The sequence below is a fragment of the Callospermophilus lateralis genome, chromosome 7, assembly GCF_048772815.1.
Source record: "Callospermophilus lateralis isolate mCalLat2 chromosome 7, mCalLat2.hap1, whole genome shotgun sequence".
Lineage (NCBI taxonomy): Eukaryota > Metazoa > Chordata > Mammalia > Rodentia > Sciuridae > Callospermophilus > Callospermophilus lateralis.
In genome coordinates, this window is record NC_135311.1 from 132988932 (window position 1) to 133015168 (window position 26237).

The following is a 26237-nucleotide window of genomic DNA, read 5'->3' on the forward strand; positions in this document are numbered from 1 at the left end:
CACTGTTTTAATATTTTCTTTGTGGGGGCTGAGGCTCTAGCTCAGTGGTAAAGTGCTTGCCTAGCATGTGTGAGGCACTGGGTTCAATCCTTAGCACCACATAAAAATAAAGATACTGTGTGTTCATCTACAACTAAATAAACATTTAAAAAATATTTTTTTTCTTTGGGAATGAGAAGACCCAGTTAATTCTACCTATGGAACTTTTTTTGGCTTTTATTTAGTTTTGTGCTGGCAGCTGATCCCAGGTCCTCATGTATGCTAAGCAACCTAAATCTCCAGTGCTGGATTTTTCTTTTTTAAGTTGGAAACAAATTTATTTATTTTTATAAATACATAAAAATAAATAAATTTGTGGTGCTAGAACCCAGGGCCTTGCACAGGCTAGGTGAGCGCTCTACCACTGAGCCACAACCCCAGCCCCTGGATCTTTCTTGATTAACAAATGCACTGATTACCAAATGTCATATCCTTAGCTTTTTCTCATTCCAGTTAAAGTCCTGAATTCTTTTATTTTTCATCATTTGGTCAAACTCATGAGCCTTTTGTATTCTTTCTTAAAACCCTCTAAACCATTCCTTACTAGAGATAGAAGTCTATAGTGTCAGTGAGAATAAGCAGTTACTTTCCATAGAATCCTCAGCTTTCAAGTGTACACTGTGATCCTGTCTGCCTACCATTGTGACAAGCAGTTTTGGCTGCTCTTGGGTTTCCTGCGCAATAATATTCTCAAGTCATGTGGCACAGTTTCTGTCTATTCTCAGGTATCCACGTAATCTCCTCATAATAGCATGTCATGTTTTATGACAACAAGAAGCTTCATTTTGTATCTCTGTGAATCTCTACTGCTATCTAAATTATTAACTTAATGTTCTGAGGGAAATTCTTGGCTAATGCTAAATGGGGGAACACAGGAAAATTTTTATCCCTGAGACATTACTAACTTCTGCTTTCTTAAGAATGACCCTCTTGGGGCTGGGGATGTGGCTCAAGCGGTAGCGCGCTCATTTGGCATCGTGCGGCCCGGGTTCGATTCTCAGCACCACATACCAACAAAGATGTTGTGTCTACCGAGAACTATAAATAAATAAATGTTTTTAAAAAAAAAAAAAAAAAAAAAGAATGACCCTCTTGGGCTGGGATTGTGGCTCAGCAGTGGAGCACTCGCCTCACACCTGGGAGACCCTGGGTTCGATCTTCAGCACCACATAAAAAAAAATAAATGAATACAATAAAGGTATTGTGTCCAACTACAACTAAAAAATTAAATTAAATTAAATTAAAAAAAGAATGACCCTCTTGTTATTTAAGACAGTCTCAATAAGACAGTCAACTGTGCCATGGATCAACTCCGCCTGGTACTCTGTTTGCTGTTCATTCTCTTTATATTCAGGATCAGACTAGTTTCTCAAGTTTTCCAGTTTTGTGACTTTTTTTTTTTTTTTTTTTTTTATTTTAAGATAGAGAGAGAGAGAGAATTTTTTTAATATTTATTTGGCGGACACAACATCTTTGTTTGTATGTGGTGCTGAGGATCGAACCCGGGCCACACGCATGCCAGGCAAGCGCGCTACCGCTTGAGCCACATCCCCAGCCCCAGTTTTGTGACTTTTTAAAAATATTTTTTAATTGCTGTCAATGGACATTTATTTTATTTGTTTATTTATATGCGGTGCTGAGATCGAACCCAGTGCCTCCAACATGCTGGGCAAGCGCTCTACCACTAAGCTACAACCCCAGTCACCGGTTTTGTGACTTTTGAAGAGATTTGTAAAGAGCCTACAGGGTGCTCCTTCTTAGGTGAGTGAGGGTTATGATTGATCATTTATTGACTTCTGTGGGAAGCCACCCAAGAATTTCATGAGGATCTTCTCTTGGTATGGTAGCCAGGGAGATTTAGGTTTGGCATTGAAAACTATCCGTGGCTCTCCCCAGGAAATAGATTGCCCAATGCTCTTGACCGTTATCACACATGACCTTTATCACTGTTCTACTAGGAAGATACCTCATGGTAGCTGCAGAGATGGGCGAAACCCGCTCGAAACTGAACAACCCACCTTTAACCTTTTTTGGTGAAGAACATTCTGTGGAAGGCCTATGATGTTTCCTAACAGAAATAAAGCAGGTGAAGGCTCTACTTTGTCAGAGTATAGAAGCTCGATCGGCTTGCCTGTCCTGCTCTGCTTTTGAAACTACTTTCTGTGTCCTGTGGGGTTTTTTCATAGTTCTATTTTTCCTAGCTTTTATTTCTCAGCCAGCCCATTCCACTAAGGGGAACCCCATTTCTACCACAAGTGGGGGCACAGGCAAGAGACTTCCAGATATCAATTGAATTCTGGGAGGTTGTCCTTTCGAAGCTCAGAAGCTAGCTACTTCTGTACCATTTATTTATTATTTTTTTTTTTTCAGTACCAGGATTGAACCCAGGGGCGCTTAAACACTGAGCAACACTCCCAACCCTTTTAAAATTTTCATTTATTATTTATTTATTTATTTTTTGGTATTGGGGGTTGAACTCGGGGGCACTCAACCACTGAGCCACATTCCCAGCCCTTTTTTGTGTTTATTTAGAGACAGGGTCTCACTGAGTTGCTTAGCACCTCGCTAAATTGCTGAAGCTGGCTTTAAACTCAAGATCCTCCTGCCTTGGACTCCCAAACCACTGAGATTATAAGCATATACCACCATGCCCTGTTCTTATCTCTTCTTTGTGAGATAAATTCTTGAACTATGCTTTATTTGATTCTACTTTTTGTACGAGTGCTCTTATAATTTTCTCCTTTCCAGTTCTCTATGGTAGTGATTAAGGGCTGTGAATTTATATTTGATTTGTTGGCTTTTACCCTGTTATCACTTTTATTGTCTTCTTTTTTCCATTTTACTAAACTTTCTGAAATCCTAATCCCAGATTTAAATATTGCTTGCTGTTGGATTCACATAGGTAAATTACAAGGTAGTTACAGTTTATGTGAGGAATGGGTTCTTGAAGACCTCCCACAAGGAATTTTGATTCTGTTAATAAATAGTTGTTCACTGGCTAAAATGTCAAGTGATGCTATTGAATGACAACAGTAGGGACATGGCATATAGTTCAGCCTTCTGGCTTCCATGACTCTATTTTTTTTTTTTTTTTTACCTTAAGTCTCATTGAGGTGTTTTACTTTTTTTTTTTTTAAATTGGTTGCTCAAAACATTACAATGCTCTTGACATAATTTATTTCATACATTTGATTCAAGTGGGATAACTCTATTTTTAAACAAAAATCTATTTTTTTTTTTTTTTTTGTAGTGGTAGATGGACAGAATGACTTTATTTTTATGTGGCGCTGAGGATTGGACCCAGTGCCTCACATGTATCAGGTGGAGCGCTTTACTGCTGAGCCACAACCCCAGCCCAATACTCTATTTTTTTTTAATATTTTTTAGTTATTGGTGAACCTTTATTTTTTATTTATCCATTTATATGTGGTGCTGAGAATCGAACCCAGTGCCTCATACATGCTAAGCAAGTGTTCTACCACTAAGCTACAACCCAGCCCTCTTTTTTTTTTTTTTTTTTTTTTATTAGTTCATGTCTTTTATTATCTCAGATACATTACTTGTCTTCTGGTTTGTTGAAGCAGTAAGTCAGACAACACTTGCCACAATGGTGTCTGTCAAAGTGGATGGCCATAAAAACTCCAGCACCACATTCATCTGAAGGGCACTCAGGGTGAAGGCGGCTAATTTTGCCATTTTCATTCACCTTATAATATTTCAGGACAGCCAACTTAACCTTCTGTCTCTTATGCTTATTTTTCTTGGGAGTGGTATAAGACTTCTTCTTTTTCTTAGCACTACCATGAAGCCTCAGCATAAGATGAGGGGTGGACTCCTTCTGAATGCTGTGGTCAGACAAAGTACACCCATCTTCCAGTTGCTTACCAGCAAAGATCAGTCTTTGCTGTTCAGGAGGAATTCCTTCCTTATCTTGGATCTTGGCTTTTACATTTTCTATAGTGTCCGAGGGTTCAGCCTCCAGCATAACAGTCTTCCCTGTAAGGGTTTTTATGAAAATCTGCATCTAGGCGGCGGTCCCACTGCAGATGGCGGATCCGAAAGCTCTATTTTTTTTTTATATATTTATTTTTTAGTTGTAGTTGGACACAATACCTTTATTTTACTTATTTATTTTTATGTGGTGCTGAGGATTGAACCCAGGGCCTCATCCGTGCTAGGCTGCTGAGTCACTCTATTAAGACATAATTTACAGGGGCTGGGGATGTGGCTCAAGCGGTAGCACGCTCGCCTGGCATGCATGAGGCCTGGGTTCAATTCTCAGCACCACATACAAACAAAGATGTTGTGTCCACCGAGAACTAAAAAATAAATATTAAAAAAAATTCTCTCTCCTCTTTAAAAAAAAAAAAAAAAAAAGACATAATTTACATGTAGTAGAATGAACAAATCTTAAGTGCAAGACTAGTGGAGTTTTTTGTTGTTAAAGAATTTAACCTTTATTTTACTTATTTTTTAATGTGCTGAGGATCAAACCTAGTGCCTCACGTGTGCTAGGCAAGCACTCTACCATTGAGTCACAACCTCAGCCCCAACTAATGGGTTTTTATGTATGTGTGTAGGGAGCTCATTCCACAGCCATCAACACAGACCTCTGTGTTCTCCAAAAGCATGGGGATTTCTCCCCACCAACAAGGGAACAATCAGTCCAGTAGCAGTGGACCCAGGCTGTGTTATGGTTTGAATATGAGGTGTCCTCAGAAGCTCCTGTGTTAATGCAGGAATGTTCTAGAGGTGAATTGATCAGACTGTGAGAACTGTAATCAGTCCATCCTAGTTTGAATGGACTGACTCTGTGGGAATTGTAGGCAGGTGGGGTGCTGCTGGAGGAGGTAGGTCACTGGAACATGTCCTGGAAGAGTTCATCTTCCTTGGGGCCTCCTTTTCTCTCTCCCACCTTCCTTCCCCCACCCCCTATCTCCCCCATCCCATTTCTCCTTCCATTCCTCCCTCTTCCCACTCCTATCTGGCTGCCATGAACAGAGCAATGCTCCTCAACTACACCCTTCTACCATGATGTTCTGCCTGACATTGGACCCAGAGGAGTGGAGTCAACCCTCTACGGACTGAACCTCTGAAACTGTGAGCCAAAGTAAACTTTTCCTCCTCTAAATTGCCCTTGTCAGGTATTTTGGTCAAAGTGACAAAAAAGCTGACTAACATAGCTGGGTTCCTCTAATTGAATTCAATTCTGATACTTCTACCTAGAGATAGTGTCAGATCCCACATGTTGAAGGCTCAGTTCCCCAAGACTATCTCCCCTTCAGATGCCAATCTCAAGCCTTAGAGTGTTTTACCTGTGCCTCTGACTGACCAGCTGTGAATCAGAATTCCCACAGCTTCCTCCCTCAAGTTTTGAGTGGCTCACAGAATTAAACATACAAGCTTATTACAAAAGGTCCAAAGGACACAAATGAAGAGAGGCATATGGGGAAATGGGTGGGAAGCTTCCTTGCTCTCTCCAGCTGTACCACCACAGGAACCTCTTCATGCTCAGTTATACAGAAGCCATCAAACCCTATCCTGGTAGGATTTTATGGAGTCATCATTGCATATCTGATGCTGATACACTGGGTAAGGTAACCCAGCAGGCTGTCTGCTCAGATTCCTCCTGGCCTTTGTGTGTGACATTCCTGCCTCCCAGGTATGAAGCAGGACCCTTCCTATATGGGAGTCTTATCACTTACTATTAGACAAGATAGGCCAGAGAATTTCTTTATGGTCAGCTCTAAGACAGAAAGGCTTCTGTGACTTTCCTTGGGAAAGACAAATTGTGCTTTTTGTGGCCTGCCTAGCAGGGGAAGTTATGAGCCAGGAACCATGGGCCATATCTCCCAAGATGACAGTAGCAATGTGATGATTGCCTAGATCAAGATAGAACGTCCTTCCTCGCCTCCAAAAGTTCCCATTGTCTCTTCCTGGTTAATACTACTTCCCACAGAGGTAATTATCATTCTGACTTCTAACACTACAGCACAGTATCTACTTTTGAACTTTGTATAAATGGCTTTTTCTGGCTTCTTCTTTCCACATGTATTTGAGATTCATCCATTTGATCGCATCAGTGGTCTGTCTATTCCTTTTCACTGCTGTGAGTCTTCCATATATCCCTTTTTTTAAAAGTCCATTCTCTTTATTGATAGGTAGTTACAGTTTTTTTACTTTGAATGTAACTGGGTGGTTTCTTTTTTTGGGGGGGGATATTGGGGATTGAACTCAAGGGCACTTAACTGCTGAAATTTATCCCCAGTGCCCCCCCACACACTTTAATTTTAATTATTTATTTATTTATTCACTTTTAAGACAGTCTTGCTTCTTAGGGCCTCACTAAATTGCCTAGCCTGGCCTTGAATCTGCTTGCGATCCTCCTGCCTTAGCCTCTGAGTTGCTGGGATTACAGGTGTGCACCACTGCACCTGCCATCAACATTCTTATGTAAGTTTGGATAGATTATGTACTCATTTCTTACTTGTCAACTTTAAGAAATATTCTAGACATTCAGGGTATGATGGCTTATGTCTGTAATTCCAGCTACTGGGAGACTGAAGCAGGAAGATGGAAAGTTCCAGGCCAGCCTGAACAATGTAGTGAAACTCTACCTCAAAATAAAAGTTTAAAAAAGGGCTGGGGGTGGGGGTGGGTTGGAATTGTAGTCAGTGGTAGAGCACTTGCCTAGCTTGTGTGAGGCACTGGGTTCGATCTTCACCACATAAAAATAAATAAAGGTACTGTGTCCATCTACAACTAAAAAAATATTTTAAAGGGGGAGGCGGGGCTGGGGGCATAGCTCAATGATAGAACACCCCTGGGTCAATCCCCAGTACCACCAAGTGGGGGTGGGTGGGAATATTCTAGACATGGCAAACATCCTGGAGAGTTCTACAAATAGAAAAGTCTGATGTTTTAGCTAAGTCTTATAGAGACTTGGAGAGGGATGACCACTGGCTCATAATGAAAGGCCATGCTCATTAGTTGGGTCCATTACTAAAGTGAAGGGAAGAATGCACTGTAGGAGGGAAGCAGGCTGGTGAGTATCCCATAAAATATCATGGTTTTTGTGCCATGCAAACACGGGTTCACATTCCAGCTGTGTCATTTACTAATGGGGCGACTTTAGGCTGAGTAATGAACATTTCAGTTGCCTTACCTTTAGGTAGAGATGGTGATTCCTACTTTTCATAGTTTTTGCTCAAATTACATGCAAAGAAATACTGAGGTGGGGAGGGGATATGAAAACTGATAAGTTGGCACCTTCGCACATATTGTTATTAGCTAAGGAGTATAAAGTGGTCATAAATTGCCTGGGGTTCTTTGGACAAGATATCAGGCACACTGACTTTGTCACTAGGGAATCTAGAAGAAATCAAAAGCATCTGGAACTTTATGTCCATATAGTAGGTTAATTTTTTGCCATTGTACACTTTGGAGACCCTGGATGAAATTGTCATGAAAACGAAATTGTTAAGAATTTTCAAATTCCAGGCTGAGCATGGTGGTACATGTCTGTAATCCCAGCTACTTAGGAGGCTAAAGCAGAAGGATTGCAAGTTCAAGGCCAGTCTGGACAATTTAGCAATAAAAAAGAGCTGGGGATGTACCTAGTCTACCCCGGATTCAATCCCTGGTACTGCAAAAAGATTTCATCAAATGCCAGACTTGGGTTGTGGTTGTGGCTCAGTAGTGGAGCGCTTGCCTCGCATGTGTAAGGCACTGGGTGTAACCCTCAGTGCCACATAAAAAATGAATAAAGTTTTTTAAAAAGCTAATTTTTTAAAAAAAGGCAATATTATTTTTTTAAAAAGCGGAAGGAAATAATATTTGTCTTGTAAAGGAATAAGGGCTATGGATGAGCATAGAAGATGGTGGCACTAGAAATGAGTCTTAAAGAATAAACATGAGCAGGTTGTAGCAGTGCACACATGTAATCCCAGCAGCTCGGGAGGCGGAGACAGAAGGATTATGAGTTCAAAGCCATCCTTAATAATTTAGCAAGGCACTAAGCAACTCAGTGAGACCCTGTCTCTAATAAAATATAAATAGGGCTAGGGATGTGGCTCAGTGGTTGAGTGCCCCTGAGTTCAATCTCTGGTACCCTCTCCCGCCCGCCCCCGACCCCCCCCAAAAAAAAGAATAAACATGAGTGACTTGTCTGAAGAGTAGAATTTCAGAGGAATTGGAGTCAGAGTGTTTGGTGTGTTTATGAACTTAGAAATATGTTCGTATTCCCCAGCAGGATTTGTGAGGGAAGAGTGATGAGAGGAGGCATGGGAAGGTAGTCAGGGAACAGTGCGTGGCCAGCAAGGCCCTGCACAGTCTTCCTTCTATCACCTCCCTGACCTTGTCACCTGCTGTGTCCTGTCCCTCACTGGGGTTTAGCCTTACCTGTGGACTTTGGCTCTTACTCTTTCTTCTGCCTTAAATATCTTTGCCCACATATACTTCACAGGTCTGTGTTCTTGTGTGTGTGTGTGTGTGTGTGCGCGCGCGCGCGCGCGCGCGCTGGGAATTGAACCCAGAGCCTTATGCATGCAAGGCAAGCACTCTACTAACTGAGCTACATCCCCAGCCCCACAGATGCAAATTCTTATAACCCTCTTGAGACCTTCCCTGGCTCCCCATCTCCAGTCCCTTCTTCATTTCCCTTTGGCATTTATCACTATCCAGCATACTGCCTTTTTCTGCCCAGCAGACTCTAAGCTTCCTGGGGTCAGAGGTTTTGTTTTTTATTCACTACAGACTCCGGGGCCTGGCACATGGTAAGCACTACAAGAAAGGATTGTCTAAGTAAGGGGTTGAATTTTATCTTAAAGACTGGTACTATGTGAAGGATGATGGAGGGAAAATATATGATCTTATTCATAAATTTTACTCCAGTCTTCCTTGGGGATTATTTTCTGAACAGATCCCAACCACGTTGGTACCTAGTGGTTGAGCCTCATCAAATCAGTTCCATTTAATGCTTTGTAACTCCATCTAACAGAAATATTGGAAGTGATGGGCTTGTAACAGTACAGCCTCCCCAGCAGTGATAGTCCAGGGACTAAAAGGAAAGATCTTACGGCCCCGCCCTTTTTTTGTTTTCACTCTTCCTGAGTTTGCAGATGTCTGCCCACAGAGAAGCAGGGAGGTTGAGATCTGCTCCTCCTCAAAATTGGCAGCAATGGGGCTGGGATTGTGTTCAGCGGTAGAGCGCCCGCCTAGCACAGGCAGGATCCAGGTTCAATCCTCAGCACCACATAAAAATAAAGGCATTGTGTTGTGTCCATCTACACCTAAAAAAATAAATATTAAAAAAAAAAATTGGTAGCAATGTCCAGGTCTTGCCTGGCATCCAGGCACCTTTCCTGGGTTGTGCCTGTGCCTTGGCCAGCCATGTGTGTTCCTTCCTAGTACCGGCAGGCACTGGAGTCTTGTTGAGTAGAAAGAAAGTTCCAAGTGCCCTTTCTTCTCTGATGTGTACAAGAGTGGGAGGATCAGAGAACATGTGCCCAGGTGACACACTGAAAATTCAGTCTATCTAGAGTGGGACTTTTCCACTTTGTCTTCATTAACTGGGTCTGTGTGTTGCTTTTTACTATTTATGGAGTTACAGTTCACTGATATTACTAATCAGAATCCATTCAACATAGGTATAAGGATATGTTCTCACTCTTGAGAATCCCAACTTTAGATTCCCATGTACTTGTATGTGCACACCTTCAGTTGTAATATCACCTAAGAATTTAGTATGCAATTTTCCTTTCCCTTTAAGAAAATATTTTCTTGATATTCTGATTTAAATACATGAATGAGCCTGATATTTCGGCAGGCTCCTAGTGACATTCACTCCAAATATATGGATTCACAAGTATTCAGAATCCTCTTTCCATACCTCCCCATCTTTATGCTCACATTTGACATGAAATGAAAATTTTCATTTTCTTAACTTGTACATTGTGAGAGTAGCAGGAACTGATGGATTTGATAACATCCTTCCCTAGTTCAGCAGGAGCCATGATAAGCCCAGGAGAAGCAGCATATTAGTGTAGCTTTTCCCTATGACCACCATACTGGGATTCTACAGTGTAAGGTCACAGATTAACTGAGACAAGTGGTGGGAGGTTGGAAAGGTGTTGGGACTATTCTGAGGGTGTGTTTGAGGAAAAAACACAGCTTATCACTTACAATTTTGAGCAGTTTAACTTCGTAGTAGCATGGATATATCTGTGTTTTGGTAGCATGTTTCTCAGGAAATTAGATTGGTAATGAACTCTTCTTGCCAGAGTAACTTCAAATTTCCAAAGTTTGAAAACTGACTACATTCATTCCTTTGTTTATTTATCTTCATATTCTTTTTTACTCCAGCCCCAGTGCTGCTTTAGATACTAAAGGGTAGAGTATAAATAAGGAGCGGAGTCTAGCTAGGTACCATGGTGCATGCCTGGAATCCCAGTGACTTGGGAGGCTGAGACAGGAGGATCACAAGATCAAGACCAGGCTCAGCAATTTAGCGAGGCCCTAAGCAACTTAGGAGACTGTGTCTCAAAAAGGGCTGGGGATGAGGCTCAGTGATAAAGCACCCCTGGGTTTAATCCCTAGTATCTGTGCTCCCTACAAAATAAAAGAAGCAGGGTCTACAAGCAGAAGAGAGACAATGAACGTTTTATCAATACAAAGGAAATACAAAGAACTGAGAAGAGAGCTGAGATTGTGGCTCAGCGGTAGAGCACTCAGCTAGCATGTGCGAGACACTGGGTTCCATCCTCAGCACCCGTAAAAATAAATACATAAAATGAAGGTATTTTTTTAAAAAAGAACTGAGAAGAGAGCTGGTGTTGTGGCTTAGAGATAGAGCGAGGCCCTGAGTTTGATCCTCAGCACCACATAAAAATAAATAAATAAAACAGAGGTATTGTGTCCAACTACAACTAAAAAATGAATAGTTTAAAAAAAAAGAATTAAAAAGAAAGTAATTGGGGGACAGGAGAGGACAGAGTAGATGGAGTATTTAAGTTATAAAATGTCTGTGGAGCCATTTTATATGAATGGATAGATTTTTATAGGTAATCTGAGTCTGCTCAGAATTTATTACTTTTTTGACATACCGGGTACAGAACAGAGGCACTCTGCCACTAAGCTACATGTCCAGTCCTTTTTATTTTTTACTTTGAGACAGGGTCTTACTAAGTAAGCTGCCAAAGCTGGTCCCAAACCTCCTGTGTAGCTGGAACTACAGGCATATACCTCTTCAGTGGCTTGTTGTATTTTTTTTTTTCTTCTTTGCAGTATTCAAGATTGAACCCAGGGCCTGTGCACACTAGGCAAGCATTATACCACCGAGCTACATCCCCAACCGTACAATTTACTTTTAAGGCAGGTTATCTGTTTTTATTAAAGTAAGCCAGTTATAGTGGCACATTCCTGAAATTTCAATGACTTGGGAGACTGAGGCAGGAGGACTACAAGTCCGAGACCAGCCTTAGCAACTTAGCAAGACCCTGTCTCAAAATTTAAAATTAAGAGGTTGGGGATATAGCTTAGTGGTAGAGCACCCTTGGGTTCAATCCCCAGTACAGAAAAAATGTATGATATGCTTTTGATTAAAATACCCGGATATTCATCTACATTTTCCTGTTTTCATAGAAGGGAAACACATAGGGCCCAGATGCCACTTATATAAGCTAGTGTCTATTAGGAAGACACAGGATATTATTTATTTAAGTTCTTTGTTGTCCTTACTCCTCCCTGACTCCTGGACACATCCCTGGTTAACCTTCATTATAAGCTGGTGAGTTTGCCTTGTTCCTGCTAGCCCTAGACAGTCTAGAACAAACTGGCCCTGTAATGGTCTCAGGACATGTCAATCAGAGCAAAGCCAATAGGTTCCCGTAGGAAAGGAAGGAATCCTTCCCATTTGTTTATAAAGCTCAGATTCTGGGATTTTCCCAGAATATATGCTTTTCTAAGCATATATTTTTTCCTGCTGAAGAGAATAGTGGAAAGTTTTTACACAGAACAGATCTGTGTAATCTTCGTTTCTCCAGGAGAGAGAATAAATGAGATTTTACCATATTTCAGTTGGCTCTTTCCCCTGGCTGACTAGGTTTTTCCCTTTTGGACACCAGGCCAGAAAGTGTATGACTAGCAACATTGTTTCTTCTAAATGGAGCCACTTAAAAGAGTAACCCTTGAACTGCAATTAACAAGTTATCAGATTAAACCAAAGACTTTAGACCTCTTCTCCCCCAGAAATTGAATCAAAAGGCTACTTGAGGTAACAAGGATCTGTTGCTGGTTTTCACCTTGTTGATGCTTAGCTGCCCTGTTCACCAAGCGGTCTTTGATTCGGGTTTGTTTATTGGCACTGAAAACATGGCCAGTAGGGAGTTTCTTTTTATTTTCATGCTTGTGGCATATATGGTTATATAAGATCTAAAAGTTTCTCATGGTCATTACAAGGTTCCTTTTGTTTAGATGTTCCGTAAATGACCCAGGAAGTGTTTTTAAAGTGTGGGCATAGCTGTAGTAATAAAAATGTATACCTTGGGCTGGGGCTCATCGGTAGCACACTTGCCTGGCGTGTGTGAGGCACTGGGTTTGATTCTCAACACCATGTAAAATAAATAAAGGACTATCAACCACTAAATAAATAAATAGATAGATAGATAAATAGATAGGAATGTATACCTTTTTTTTTTTTAAAGAAAGAGTGAGATATTGGGAGAGAGAGAAAGAATTTTAATATTTATTTTTTAGTATTTGGCGGACACAACATCTTTGTCTGTATGTGGTGCTGAGGATTGAACCCGGGCCGCACGCATGCCAGGCGAGCGCGCTACCTCTTGAGCCACATCCCCAGCCCCAGGAATGTATACCTTGAAGCCCAAGATTCAGTAAAAGCTTTGTCTAACATTATCAGTGAGTTTTTGTTGTCAATCAGTAATTTATCTGGTTTGTTAAAACTGAGAAATTAAATAGAATAAAAACAGTGGAGTGCTAGTAGGGAGACACCCAAAGAAATGTTTGGAAAGGTCCATTGGTACTTCCAAGGTACTTTGTGATTAGCTGGAGCCAGCTGTGATCCCAGCCAATAAGGGATCTGTAGCCAGCGGGCTTCCATGATTGGATTCTGTTCAGTCCCTGTCCTCTAAGATAGTATAATCTTATTGAGAGACAAAATGGATTATTTCAACACAGCATGCTAAGTGCTCAGATCAACATAAATGACAGGGTGCTCCCTCCTCCAGGACCAACTTTAGCCAGCATGGGAAGGGTGTGCTGGCAGCCTCCTGAGAAGGCTATACCTGTGCGCAACTTAATTCTTTTGCACCCAATAACACGTACTTAAGTCTTATCTATGTAAAGGTTTATTGTAATATTATTTACCATATTGATGCTAACCTGGAAATATTCTTATTATTGGATAAAAATGAATGTCTGTTCCTGATGTAACTCTGTGGTCCTCAGGCTGTGTACTCTGGAGACTATTCTGAATGGTTTTCAAGGTGGTTATAGTCAAGACAGACATTATACTCACAAGTTTTGGGATGTCCTCAGTTTTCCTTTTATTCCCCACTCTGCTCAAGCTATTATTAGAGTTCTAGGTCAGGAGCCTCACTCTTGGGGTTCCAGTGAGCCAAGTCTATCCACTCACTTCAAAAATCGAACAGAAAAGGTAATAACGAAAATAAGGAAAGGAAATTTTAATCAATATGGTCATATTGGGAAGGCAAAGTGAGATCCAGAATCTCAGCCCTGACTTCAGTGTACTGAATGAAGCTTTGGGTTTACATAGCAGAAGAATTGGGACCGGGAGCAGGGGTACAAATGGTATGTATAATTAAGCTGTCTGGGTCCAACTGTGGTCTGGTTGACCATTATTTCAATTCTGGATCTGTGAGGTAGTTCTGGAGAAGCCCATATCTTTTGGGGGGGGGGCAGTTTTCACTTGTTGCTTAGGATGTTTATTGATCAGACCTATGATCCTGGAGCGGGTGATGATTAGAGATTTCCAGACATCATTCCAGGGATCTGATGCTTTAAAAGCTACAATTGAAGTTGGGTGTAGGGGCACACACCTATAATCCCAGGAGGCCGAGGTCTAACCATATACTACTAATGTTAAATCCTGTTCTCTTAAACTTTGTTCTGTGTATCTAGCAGTACTGTCAGATGTCTGTGGCTGACTAACCTGGTAGTAACTGTTGTATTAATTTGCCTTCTCAATGACACCATCACCAGGCATTTACACTGTGTGGATTGCACAACATAACACATTCAGTCCTCGCAACCATTTTTTGAAGCAGTGCTTTTGTTATTCCTTTGTATAGAAAAGGAAACCAAGGCAAAGAAAGATCTAGTAACTGGCATGAGTTTCACAGCTGCTTGAAGGAGAGGACTGGGATCTAACCCAATGTAGGCTACCTGAGAGCCTGTGTTCTTAGCATAGTTCCTTATGCTAAAGCCCTGGTGTTAATTGTGTTTTGGAATTCAGAATTTTTCAAGTTAGGATAGAAATACCATGTGTGTGCCTTTATATTTTTGGTAGAATATGGGCAGCACCCTGTAATTGGACTTAATAGCTCTGTCAACACCTATGAATATTCACACTAAGCAGATTAAATAGCACTATACATAGCCTCATCATTTCAGGTCAGGTTTTGTCATCACCAAATGTTTGTTTGTTTGTTTTTTAATTGGTTTACACACCTCTGAGGATTCTGTCATTTCACATATGGGATTAAGGCTCTGTACTGTGTAGCCTCTCAGGGGCTTTCCTAAGCCGAGCGACTTTTGGCAGTGGAGCAGGAAAGAATCCTAATGAATTCATGCTTCTTATAGTTTTTGTTTTTGTGATTTTTACTTTTGGGATTTTTTAAAATCCATATTTCTTACTCATGCATTTTTGCAATGCTGGGGATCAGACCCAGGGCTTTGTACATGAGTAGGTAAGTGTTCTACCACACTGAGCCCCATCCCCTTATTTATTTGTTTGTTTGTTTGTTTGTTTGTTATAGTTGGACACAATTCCTTTATTTTATTTATTTTTATGTGGTGCTAAGGATTGAACCCAGGGCCTCACAAGTGCTAGGAGTGCTCTCTATCACTGAGCCACAACCCCAGCCCCTCCATATTATTTTTAAAAACTAAAATAGGACTGGGGTTGTAGCTCAGTGGATGAACACTTGCCTCGAATGGGTGGGGCACTGGGTTCAATCCTTAGCACCACATAAACAAATAAATAAAATAAAGTTATTGTGTCTACAACTAAAAAAATATTAAAAAAAAAACTGAAATAGCTTATTCCCCAAGCTCAGGAAGCAAGTATCATTCTTTGTAAAGGTCAGCCAATACAGAGTGTTTTTTATAAAGAAGAAAATTAAAATCATCTATAATCTTATCATTCAGAGTGATTAACTATTACTGATCTTCTAGATTTTCTTTTCTATGTAGGAACACATAAAGGAAAAATATATTATTTTAAGTGGGCTTAATTTGCCTAGATTTGAATTCTGTGTGATTAACTAGATATGTGACCTTGGGGAAATTAACCACTTTCTGCCTGAGTTTCTTTATCCATATGGTGGGGTGATCATAGTGCCTTCCTGGCCAGGTTTTCATAGGTACCGAGTGAATCGCTTAGAGCAGCACCAGGAGCATGGTGCCCTCCCCTCAGCTATTATTGTTTCATGTTTTTCACTTGCTATTTTCAGTTTTCACTTTTAATAAAGCATTCTGAGGTAATAAAAAGGTATAGAGGCACATAAATTTTAATAGTCATATAGTATCCTTCTGTGTAGATTTTTTTTTTTTTTTTCTTCATGGTGCTGGGGATTGAACCCAGGGCCTTGTGCATGCGAGGCAAGCACTCTACCAACTGAGCTGTATCCCCAGCCCTGTGTAGATATTCTTTGATTTATTTAAACACTGCAAATGAGCATCCTTGTACCTATTTTTATTTTCATTTGCCCACCTATCTTGTTAGAATAACCCCTAGAAATGGAATCACTGACTAAAAGCACATATCCTTTAAAAAATAGTATGCAAATAACCTAATTTAAATTAAAAATGGATTTTTTTTTTCTTTTGGCTATTTGGGGGACCCCCGATTTGCTGCCTCACTTTTTTTTTTTTTAAGGAACCCTTTTGAAATAGAGCACTACTTCTTTTTGTTTGTTTGTTTAGTTATAGAAAGACACAATACCGGGGCTGGGGATGTGGCACAAGTGGTAGCGCGCTCGCCTGGCATGCGTGCGGCCCGGGTTCGATCCTCAGCATCACATACAAACAAAGATGTTGTGTCCACCAAGTACTAAAAAAAAAATAAATAAATGTTAAAAAAAAAAAAAAAGGAAAGACACCATACCTTTATTTTATTTTTATGTGGTGCTGAGAATCGAACCCAGTGCCTCCAGCATCCTAGGCAAGTGTTCTGCCACTGAGCCACAGCCTCAGCCCTACTGCTTCACTTTTGTACACTTGATTTTCAAAGCCTAGGTTTTAAATATCTCAAATCCAAATCTGAATTTTAGCCTGGAATGTTTAAGTTATGGTTTACATTACTACTCTGCTAAAACCTGTTATATACTTACTTTTTTTTTCTTTCTCTTTTCCCTGCCCTATTAGGGAAAAAAGTGCCCAGGGGCACTGTAGCACTGAGTTGCTGAGGCTGGCCACATATTTGCAGTCCTCCTGCCTCAGCCTCTCCAGTCACTAGGATTATAGGCCTCCACCACCTCACCTAGCCAACAGTAGTGTCTTAACTACGTCATTATATTCTTTAGGTTTTCTAATTGGCTAGAAGGCTTTCTGTTGAGAAGGCAAAATTTTCCAGCCAGAAATAATATGATTGTGTGAAGGAAAACAGGTGATGAGTAGCCCCTTTGATGACAGTACCTTGGGAAATGAGGGTAGAGATAATGAACTTTGAACTCACAGTCCTCCTGCCCCAGCCTCCCAGCGATAATGAACTCTTGAAGTAGTTCAGCCAGTATCTCAAAAGGACCTCATTGCCTTAGTCAGATCCCATTGAATTGGTGTCTTTTCTATCAAGAAAGTACCCTAAATGCTGATGCACAGAGTACTATTACATGCCCACCGCATACTCTGAGAACTGGTGTCTATTCCATCTTCCCACCCTTCAGACTTTGTAAGCAACAACGTTAAAGCAGCCTGAGTGGGGTTTTGCAAACCATGTTGTCATACCAGTTGCTGAAGAGGGAAGCCAAACTGTCCACCTAATTTGGAACCTCTCAGCTTCTATTAGATTGATACTTCTGCTCAAGGTTTCCTTTAAAAAAAAAAAAAAAATGGGCCCTGCAGCTTTAAGAACAAGAAAAAATTTTTTAAAAAATAGTCTAGTATTAGTCACATGTGGAGGCTCAACGCCTACAATGCTCTACTTGGGAGGCTGAGACTGAAGGATCCACAAGTTTCAGATGGGCCTTGACAACTTAGTGAGACCCGGGGATTAACAATTGTTTTTTCTTTTTTATTTTTTCCCCTTCCTTTCTCTTTTTATCTTTCTGTCCATACCAGGGATGCTCTACCACTAAGCTACATCTGCAGTCCTTTATTTATTTATTTATTTTGATTTTTATTTTGAGACAGGGTTTCCCTACATTGCTGAGGGTCTCACTAACTTGCTGAGGTTGGCCTTGAACTTGGAATCCTCCTACCTCACTGGGATTGCAGGTGTGTACCAGCACACCTGGTGTGAGGCTTTGATTCAAACTACAATAAAAAGAGGTGGGGATGCAGCTCAGTGGTAGAGTGCTCGCCTAGCCTAGCATGTGTGAGGCCTTGGCTTCAAATCTCATTACCACAAGATGGAAAGACAAAATTTTTCTTTCCAGTATTTACTAACACCTGGATATTAGGACAGCTTATTTGATCTTGAGCCAAATAAAGGTGACAAGTAGAAGTAGGGATTGGGGAAAATATCAAATGTTATTTCAAAGACAAAAGAACTAAAACTTTGTGTTCCTGGGCTGGGGATGTGGCTCAAGCGGTGGCGGGCTCGCCTGACATGCATGTGGCCCGGGTTCGATCCTCAGCACCACATACAAATAAAGATGATGTGTCCGCCAATAACTAAAAAATAAATATTAAAATTCTCTCTCTCTCTCTCTCTCTCTCTCTCTCTCTCTCTCTCTCTTAAAAAAAAAATTGTTCCTCTGAAACATTTGTTTTCCCTAATGTTTTCTAACATAAGCCAAATTTCTGTTCTTTCAAAATGTGGTCTCTGTAGCTCAAAGTTCAGCCTGGATAGCCTTAGAAGCCATTCTTGGTGTGAAGCCTGTGGTTTCATCACAGTCCCTTCACATCAGGCCTTGGAAGTCTGCCCATTTGTGCTAGTCTGAGACTCTAGCTAGGAGGGGCCTAGAGGTCACCATATTGACATTTGACTCACAGGACATAAGAACTTTATTTTGCCTCCTTTTTTACCCATTTGGTAGCAGCATTTTAAAATTATTTTGTTTATTTTTTGTGATACTGGGGATCAAATCCAGGGCCTCATACATGCTAGGCAAGTTCCCTACACTGAGCCAAACATTTATTGAGTACCTGCTATGTACTATGTACTTACTATGCTAAGTTCTTTGAATATAATACAGATGCTGCTCAGTGTATGATAGAGTCACATCCCAGTAAATGCATTGTAAGTTGAAAGTATCATAGGTCAAAAATGCACTTAATTAATTACCTCACCCTTGGGGCTGGGGTTGTGGCTCAGTGGTAAAGTGCTCATCTAGCGCTTGCAAGGCCCTGGGTTTGATCCTCAGCACCACATAAAAATAAATAAAATAAAAGTATTGTGTCCAACTACAAATAAAAAATAAATATTTAAAAAAAAAATTACCTCACTCACTAAACACCACAGCATAGCAACACAGCATACTATGGAGGATCAGTTGTTTGCCCTCACATTCATGTAGCTGACTGGGAGCTGAGGTTCACTGCCACTGCCCAGCATCTCAAGCATTATTCCACATATTGCTAGCCTTGGAACAGATGAAAAAATGGAAGTGGGCTTTCTACTGAATGGCTGTCACTTTAGCACCCACTAGGAAATTAAAAAATTATGAGTCAAACCATTTTAAGTTGAACTAGGGAACCTCTGTATTTAGTAATTCAAAACAGACTTATGAGATAGGTACTTTGATCTCTGATTTCAGGTGAGCTAGTTGAACCTGAGAGGAGCTAAGTAACTGCCCTCTAACTCAGGGTTCTCTGTTAATTTAAAAAAAATGTGTAAATGAGTGGTGTTTTTCTCAGACCTTCGAACCAGTTTCGTCTCTCTCTTACTCCTATTCTTTAGTAGTGGTTTCCATTTGATCATTTTTCCAGGGCTTGTGGTATGATCCTGGGTTTTAAGCATGGTGTTATTGACTCTCCTAGGGTCCTACCCTTCCCCAAAGGCCGGAGCAACCCTGGTCGTGTACAAGGACCTGCTAGTGCTCTTTGGTGGCTGGACACGGCCAAGCCCTTATCCTCTACACCAACCGGAGAGATTCTTTGATGAAATACACACCTACTCGCCCTCTAAAAACTGGTAAGCCAAAAGATAAGCTTTAAATCTGGAAGGCAATGTTTTAAGTTATTGGATTCTTTATCTGTTTTGTGTCCAGAAACTGTTGGAGGCCAGGCATGGTAGCACATACCTGTAAACCCAGCATCTGGGGAGGCTGAGACAGGAAGCTCATGAGTTCAAAGCCAGCCAGCCTCAGCAACTTAGCGAGGCCCTAAATAACTCAGTGAGAAGTGAGACCCTGTCTCTAAATAAAATACAGAATAGGGCTGGGGCTGGGGCTCAGTGGTTGAGTGCCCGAGTTCAATCCCTGGTACCAAAAAAAAAAAAAAAAAAAAAAAAAAACTTGGAGAAATTGAAGAAAAGCCATGGACATTTCCCAGGAGGGGGAAAGGGGAAATGTATGTATACCCAGATTTTGCCTGTACTATCAGAGGATTTTCAGGACCCCTAGAACTTTAAGTTAAGAACCTTTCTTCTTCTCCTTTCTTCTTTCTTCTTCATGCTATTGGGATCAAACCCAGGGCCTCATGCATGCTTAGGTAAGTGCTTTACCACTGAGCCGTATCCCAGCCCAAGAACCTCTTTTTCCAAAGAGAAAAAGTAAAGGGGGTTTGCTCCTCTCTTAAAAAAAATGAATGAGCCAGTTGAAGAAGGGAGCTCTTCAGCCTTGGCTGGTAGTTCCCCAGAAGTGGTATAGAGCCACATGATTCCATCTGCTCTGCTTTGTCCCCAAGATGGACCTCAGCTGTTTTTCAGACATGTCTTCTTGAAATGACAGCATCCCCTCTTCTATATAATGGAAAACTTAGAATGTGGTTCTTGGCAGGTGATGTTCTTTCAGCACATCGGGCTGAAGAGGCCAGGAAGTCATGATTGCGTCCCTTGCCATTGATTTCTCATCTCTGTACTTTATCTCTAGACCAGCCACATTCAGAACTTGAAAGTGAATATAACTTTAAGGCAGTTGTGGGCTGGGGATGTGGCTCAAGCGGTAGCGCGCTCGCCTGGTATGCGTGCGGCCCGGGTTCGATCCTCAGCACCACATACAAACAAAGATGTTGTGTCCGCCAAAAACTAAAAAATGATATTAATATTCTCTCTCTTTCTCTCTCTCTCTCTTCTCTTTAAAAAAAAAAAAGACAGTTGTGTCATCCTCCTTTTATTATCCTAATAACATCTGCTGAAGGTGATGGGATTATCATTTTTGAGTGATGTGTGCTTAACTGATTTTTTGCTTTAAGTCTATAAAGTCAGAAGCAGATGAAGCTGGATGTGGTGGCATGTGCCTGTGAGTCCCAGCTACACAGGAGGCTGAGGACTGGGCAGCTTAGCAAGACCCCATCTCAGAAAACAGAAGCAGATGGTGCTGACTTCTTGGCTTCCTCCTGTTTGTTTGTATTAGGTGGAATTGCATTGTGACAACCCATGGGCCACCTCCCATGGCCGGCCACTCCTCCTGTGTGATAGATGATAAAATGATCGTCTTTGGTGGCTCTTTAGGATCCCGGCAAATGTAAGTAGATTTGATTTGCTCCATGTTAACTTGAAGGTAAAATAATCATGAGAATAACAGCTCAGAAAAGTGAACTAGACACTAGGTACAATGTTCCTCAGCATAGTTGAAATTAATCCAGATAGTCATCTCACCTTGACATTTTATTCTGTGGTTCCCAGTCGCAGACCAGTAAGTTGGAAAGCTTGTCCTATAAAGTCAGGGTCGAATCAGATCTCTTTCTGTTGGACATGCGTACAGTAGGATCCAGTTCTGATTGAACTCCAGTTCTGCTATACTGTGCCTACAGAAGGCCACCTTTCAGAAAGCAGGGTGCTTTTCCTTGCCCTTCTTGACTACATAGCTTAGGCCCCTTTTAGAGAAGAAAGAGGGGTAGAGAGGACAAGTAGAAATTGGGATGGGTTGGAAGAGTGGATAGAAGCAAGGGAATTATGTCAGGTATGTCACATTTCTTTGACATACACCACCACTCACTGTCCTCTCCACACTGGCCATTTCAGGCCAGAGTCACGAGCCAGAGCCATCGTCTGCAGTGCTATGTATCTGATTCAGCAGCTGCTGCAGTACTGGTCATTTCTTCTGTTCTATCAGCTGGAGTGGATGGGCCGTCAGCAGTGAAGTCAGGCCAGACCCAGCTCATTCCCCCTGACAGCACCTGCCATCTTCATATATTCTATCCATCATGGAGAGAGACTAAAGGAGCTACCCTCCAAATGAGAGGGTTCAGGATTTAAGTTGAGGAGCTTGTGTAGGATCCTGTGTATGAACAGAGGACCATAAAGAGATGGCCATAAAATAGAGACTGCCATCCAGGAGTCTGTCCTGCCGTGCTGGTCTTTTGAGAGTTGGAGATGCCAGTGTGTCCTTGATAAAACTGATGCTTTCTTTAGCCATTATGAAACTATTTTTGTAACCAGAATCAATAAAGCTTTTAACCCCCAGACAATGATAGAGCTGCCTTTTGAATCATTTTTCTCTTCCTGTTTTTTGTTGTTTTGTCATTGTTATTGTTTAGAATAATTACAGTTCGACCAGTAGCTGTTTCCTCTGTCACTAATTACCTTGTACATTAGCTACTCAATTCTAACTAGAGATGTGATTCAAGTGAGGCCTATGGTCAGTGGAAAAGGCAAATGTTTAAAGGTCTCAAGATGAGTTCTAGGGACAGCAAGGGAAGAAACATAGTTTTAAGTGCTAAGTATAAGCATGGCACTTTGCTGGACTTATTTATAAATATAACTTCATTTATATCTGCTCTTTAGAGTAGCAGTGTTTCTCTTTGATAGCAAGGAAACCAGAGTTAAAGAAAGTTAAGGTTTTTGTTCAGGCTACAAGCTGGGATTCATAGTTGTCTTTCTGGTTCTGCACTCTGAGGAGACCATCTGAAGCCTCCCCTAGGCCAGTCTGGGTGAGTGGGAGAGTGGTGTGAGTTTACCACTGGGCACAGGCACCTGAAGCTCCCTGACCACCATTGTCACCCTGGGAGCTCCCGACTTCCTTCCTCATCCTTCTGTCCTTTTCTCACAGGAGCAATGATGTCTGGGTCCTTGACCTCGAGCAGTGGGCATGGTCCAAGCCGAACATCTCTGGCCCTAGTCCTCATCCTCGAGGTGGCCAATCTCAGGTGCTCAGGAATTAAAATAACTATTCCACAAACTCTGTAGCGTCTTTCAGTTAGGACGGGAGAGGGAGGAGGGAGTCAGGTAAGATGCCAGTATGCACCAAGCCAAAGAGAATTTATCATTCTTTTTTACTAGTGTTTATTTTTTGGCTTTTAATGGATTGTATTATTTATAGTGGCTTTATATTATGCCTTATCCCTAAGCATTTTCATTTCTCAAAGAGAACCCTTCATTTTAAGTGCTTAAGACTCTCATGTTAATATTTGACCAACAAAGAATGAATCCATTCAGGTGAATTGTCAGTAATTTGGTCAGAGGGATCAGACTTGACCTGGTTTGGGGAGAATGGGGAGCTTATGGTAACTAGAACACTCTTTTGGGGAGCTGGGGATGCTATTTCTGTATATCACTAGAGCATGGGAAGTCAGATAGCTATGTGTGTAAATTTATTTTAAATTTCTTCCCCTCCCCAGATTGTCATAGATGATGCAACTATCTTAATCCTTGGAGGGTGTGGTGGTCCCAATGCTGTGAGTATTGCTTGTGGCATTCCCAAACACTTGTTACTAAATGTTCAAAACTCGCTTCCCCTATCTTCTGTAAGAGTAGACAGGCCAGACACAGTGCACAAGCCCAGCAACAAGGGGGGCTGAGGCAGGAGGATAGCAAATTCAAGGCCAGCCTCAGTAATTTAGCAAAGCCCTAAACAACTTTACAAGAACCTGTCTCAAAATAAAAAGGGCTGGGGATATATGGCTCAGTGACTCAGCACCCCTTGGTACTGGGTTTCCAGTACCAAGAAATAAAAAGTAGACAAGACTTTTCCATAATATTTTTATTTAGAAAGTGACTTTTCCACTTGGATATATAGCCTTCATTTTCTCTGGCCTTTTTTCCCATTCTTTTTGGGTGTTGAGAGATGCTTTTAATTAGATATTTGTCTCTTGAATATTCATATCTATATTCTTCCTATTCCTTCTTTAAGCTCTAAGATTTGCTGCTATCATGTTTTCAAAGGCAAAGGGGCAGTGAGAGAAAAAAGCAGGTCGGTAACTGCCAGAGTCCACATGGAATTTACTTTAAAAGCAGATTCATAAAGTTGCAGGCATCTGTTGTCAAACCCTTTCCTGCACCCCACTATCCACACACACAAAACCAGTTAGTTAATTCATGGATCACAAACACAGTTCTGTGTGTCAGACCAATCCATGGTAATGTAAATGAATGAATGAAAGAATGAATCTATAATTGAACAAATAACTGAGGGCTTTGTTATTCTTTCTGACCAGCCCACACACTTTCTAGACCAGACAGTATAGCTTGAGACTGCAGCTCTGTATGTGTGTAGCAGATGCCACACCTGAGTCCTGTTGTTGGTCCTTTTCTTACAGCTATTTAAGGATGCTTGGTTGTTGCACATGCATTCAGGTCCCTGGGCCTGGCAGCCACTCAAGGTAGAAAATGAAGATCACGGGGCTCCAGAACTGTGGTGCCATCCAGCCTGCCGGGTAAGCCAGGAACTGACAGGCCAGCAGAAGGAGAGATTCTAAACTGGAAAAACAAATTAATTTGACAAATTTCAAAGGAAAACTTACAGAATAGAAAACACTCTGGTGTCACAAAGAGGTGCTGTCAGCCAAGCACAGAGGCACACTCCTATAATCCCAGCTACTCAGAAGCCTGAGGCAGGAGGATCATGAGTTCAAGGCCAGTATGAGCAACTTAGCAAGACCCTGTCTCAAACAATAAAAAACAGTGAAAATCATAGCTCCTTTGCCATCTCTCGAATATATGAGCCATTAGATGGGAAAACATAAGTGGGCTAAGTGACCCCACTCATCCTCTAAGTCCTGACTTAAAGCATTTCTTATCTGTGAAATCTTCCCCCAAGTCTTACAAACAAAACTATTTGCTCCCTCCACTCTGCTGTACTAACGTACAGACGTAACTAATAACGTGTCACACCAGGGCCGCAGTTGCTGCTGCATCTGCCCTTCTGTCCTAGAGAGCAGTCTGCATCATTTATATCTCTAGATCATTTCCCTTCCATATCTCAAGGCTACAGAATGCCTGGTGTGTTCCAGATGCCTGTGTTTAAATGTTTGGTGGTTGAATGATGAGAATTATGGAAGAGTCTGTGAGCACAGGTCCTTTGTCTTCCAGGTGGGACAGTGCGTGGTGGTCTTCAGCCAGGCTCCTAGTGGGAGAGCCCCCCTCAGCCCCAGTTTGAACTCTCGTCCATCACCTATTAGTGCCACTCCTCCAGCCCTGGTCCCTGAAACCCGAGAGTACCGCTCCCAGTCTCCAGTAAGGAGTATGGATGAAGCGCCATGTGTTAACGGCCGCTGGGGAACGCTGAGGCCCAGGGCTCAGAGGCAGACTCCCTCAGGTTCCCGGGAAGGGAGCCTCTCCCCAGCCAGAGGAGATGGCTCTCCCATCCTCAATGGCGGGAGTTTATCTCCAGGAACAGCAGCTGTTGGTGGTTCTTCCTTGGACAGCCCTGTACAGGCCATATCACCAAGCACTCCGTCTGCCTCTGAAGGATATGACTTAAAAATGGGACTTTCTTTGGCACCCCGACGAGGGTCTTTACCAGATCAAAAAGATCTGAGATTGGGGTCAATAGATCTGAATTGGGACCTGAAACCTGCTTCTGGTAGCAATCATGTGGATGGTATGGACAACAGGACGGTTACAGGGAGTGTGAGACACCCTCCAGAACAGACCAATGGTGTCCATACCCCTCCACATGTGGCCAGCGCCCTTGCAGGGGCTGTCTCTCCTGGTGCCCTGCGTCGGAGTCTGGAAGCCATTAAAGCAATGTCATCCAAGGGCCCCTCAGCCTCCGCAGCACTAAGCCCTCCTCTTGGGTCTTCTCCAGGCTCCCCTGGGAGCCAGAGCCTGAGCAGTGGAGAAACAGTGCCCATACCCCGCCCAGGGCCTGCCCAAGGAGATGGACATTCCTTACCCCCCATTGCCCGCCGCCTCGGCCACCACCCTCCACAGTCCCTCAATGTTGGCAAACCCCTGTACCAGAGTATGAACTGCAAGCCCATGCAGATGTACGTGCTGGACATCAAAGACACCAAGGAGAAGGGGCGGGTCAAATGGAAAGTGTTTAATAGCAGCTCTGTGGTCGGGCCTCCTGAAACCAGCCTGCATACAGTGGTACAAGGCAGGGGCGAACTCATCATATTTGGAGGACTCATGGACAAGAAGCAGAATGTGAAGTATTACCCAAAAACAAACGCCTTGTACTTTGTACGAGCAAAGAGATAATGTGTTCAAAACCCCTTTCCCTTCTGTGGCTTTTTAATTTGGAATTTTCCAGTGTGTGAGCATTTGGACTGAGAATTGGGAAAACAGCATTACTCCCCGAAACCAAAACTCCAATTCCCAGCCTACTCATGCCAGGCTGGGATCAAATCTCCATTAAGAAAAAAATTATATATGAAAAAAAAAATATATATATATATATTATATAGCCAACTCTGTTTACAAAAAAGGGAGAGAGCTCCGTCCTGTTCAGATA

General features: G+C 41.9%; 1 protein-coding gene and 1 pseudogene across 2 annotated transcripts in view; one reads left to right on the top strand and one right to left on the bottom strand.

Moving 5' to 3' along the window:
* Positions 1 to 25999, top strand: part of Fbxo42 (F-box protein 42) — an 87665-nt gene extending 61666 nt beyond the window's left edge. For both annotated transcript variants that reach the window (XM_076861197.1, XM_076861196.1), the window contains exons 5-10: positions 19438 to 19591; positions 20973 to 21083; positions 22611 to 22707; positions 23179 to 23235; positions 24097 to 24213; positions 24869 to 25999. In XM_076861197.1, the coding sequence (XP_076717312.1) occupies positions 19438 to 19591; positions 20973 to 21083; positions 22611 to 22707; positions 23179 to 23235; positions 24097 to 24213; positions 24869 to 25984 (1652 nt within the window). In that variant the 3' untranslated portion in view covers positions 25985 to 25999. The remainder of the gene's footprint in view (positions 1 to 19437; positions 19592 to 20972; positions 21084 to 22610; positions 22708 to 23178; positions 23236 to 24096; positions 24214 to 24868) is intronic.
* On the bottom strand, positions 3596 to 4063 carry LOC143405000 (ubiquitin-ribosomal protein eS31 fusion protein pseudogene; annotated as a pseudogene).
* Positions 26000 to 26237: the final 238 nt, after the last annotated feature.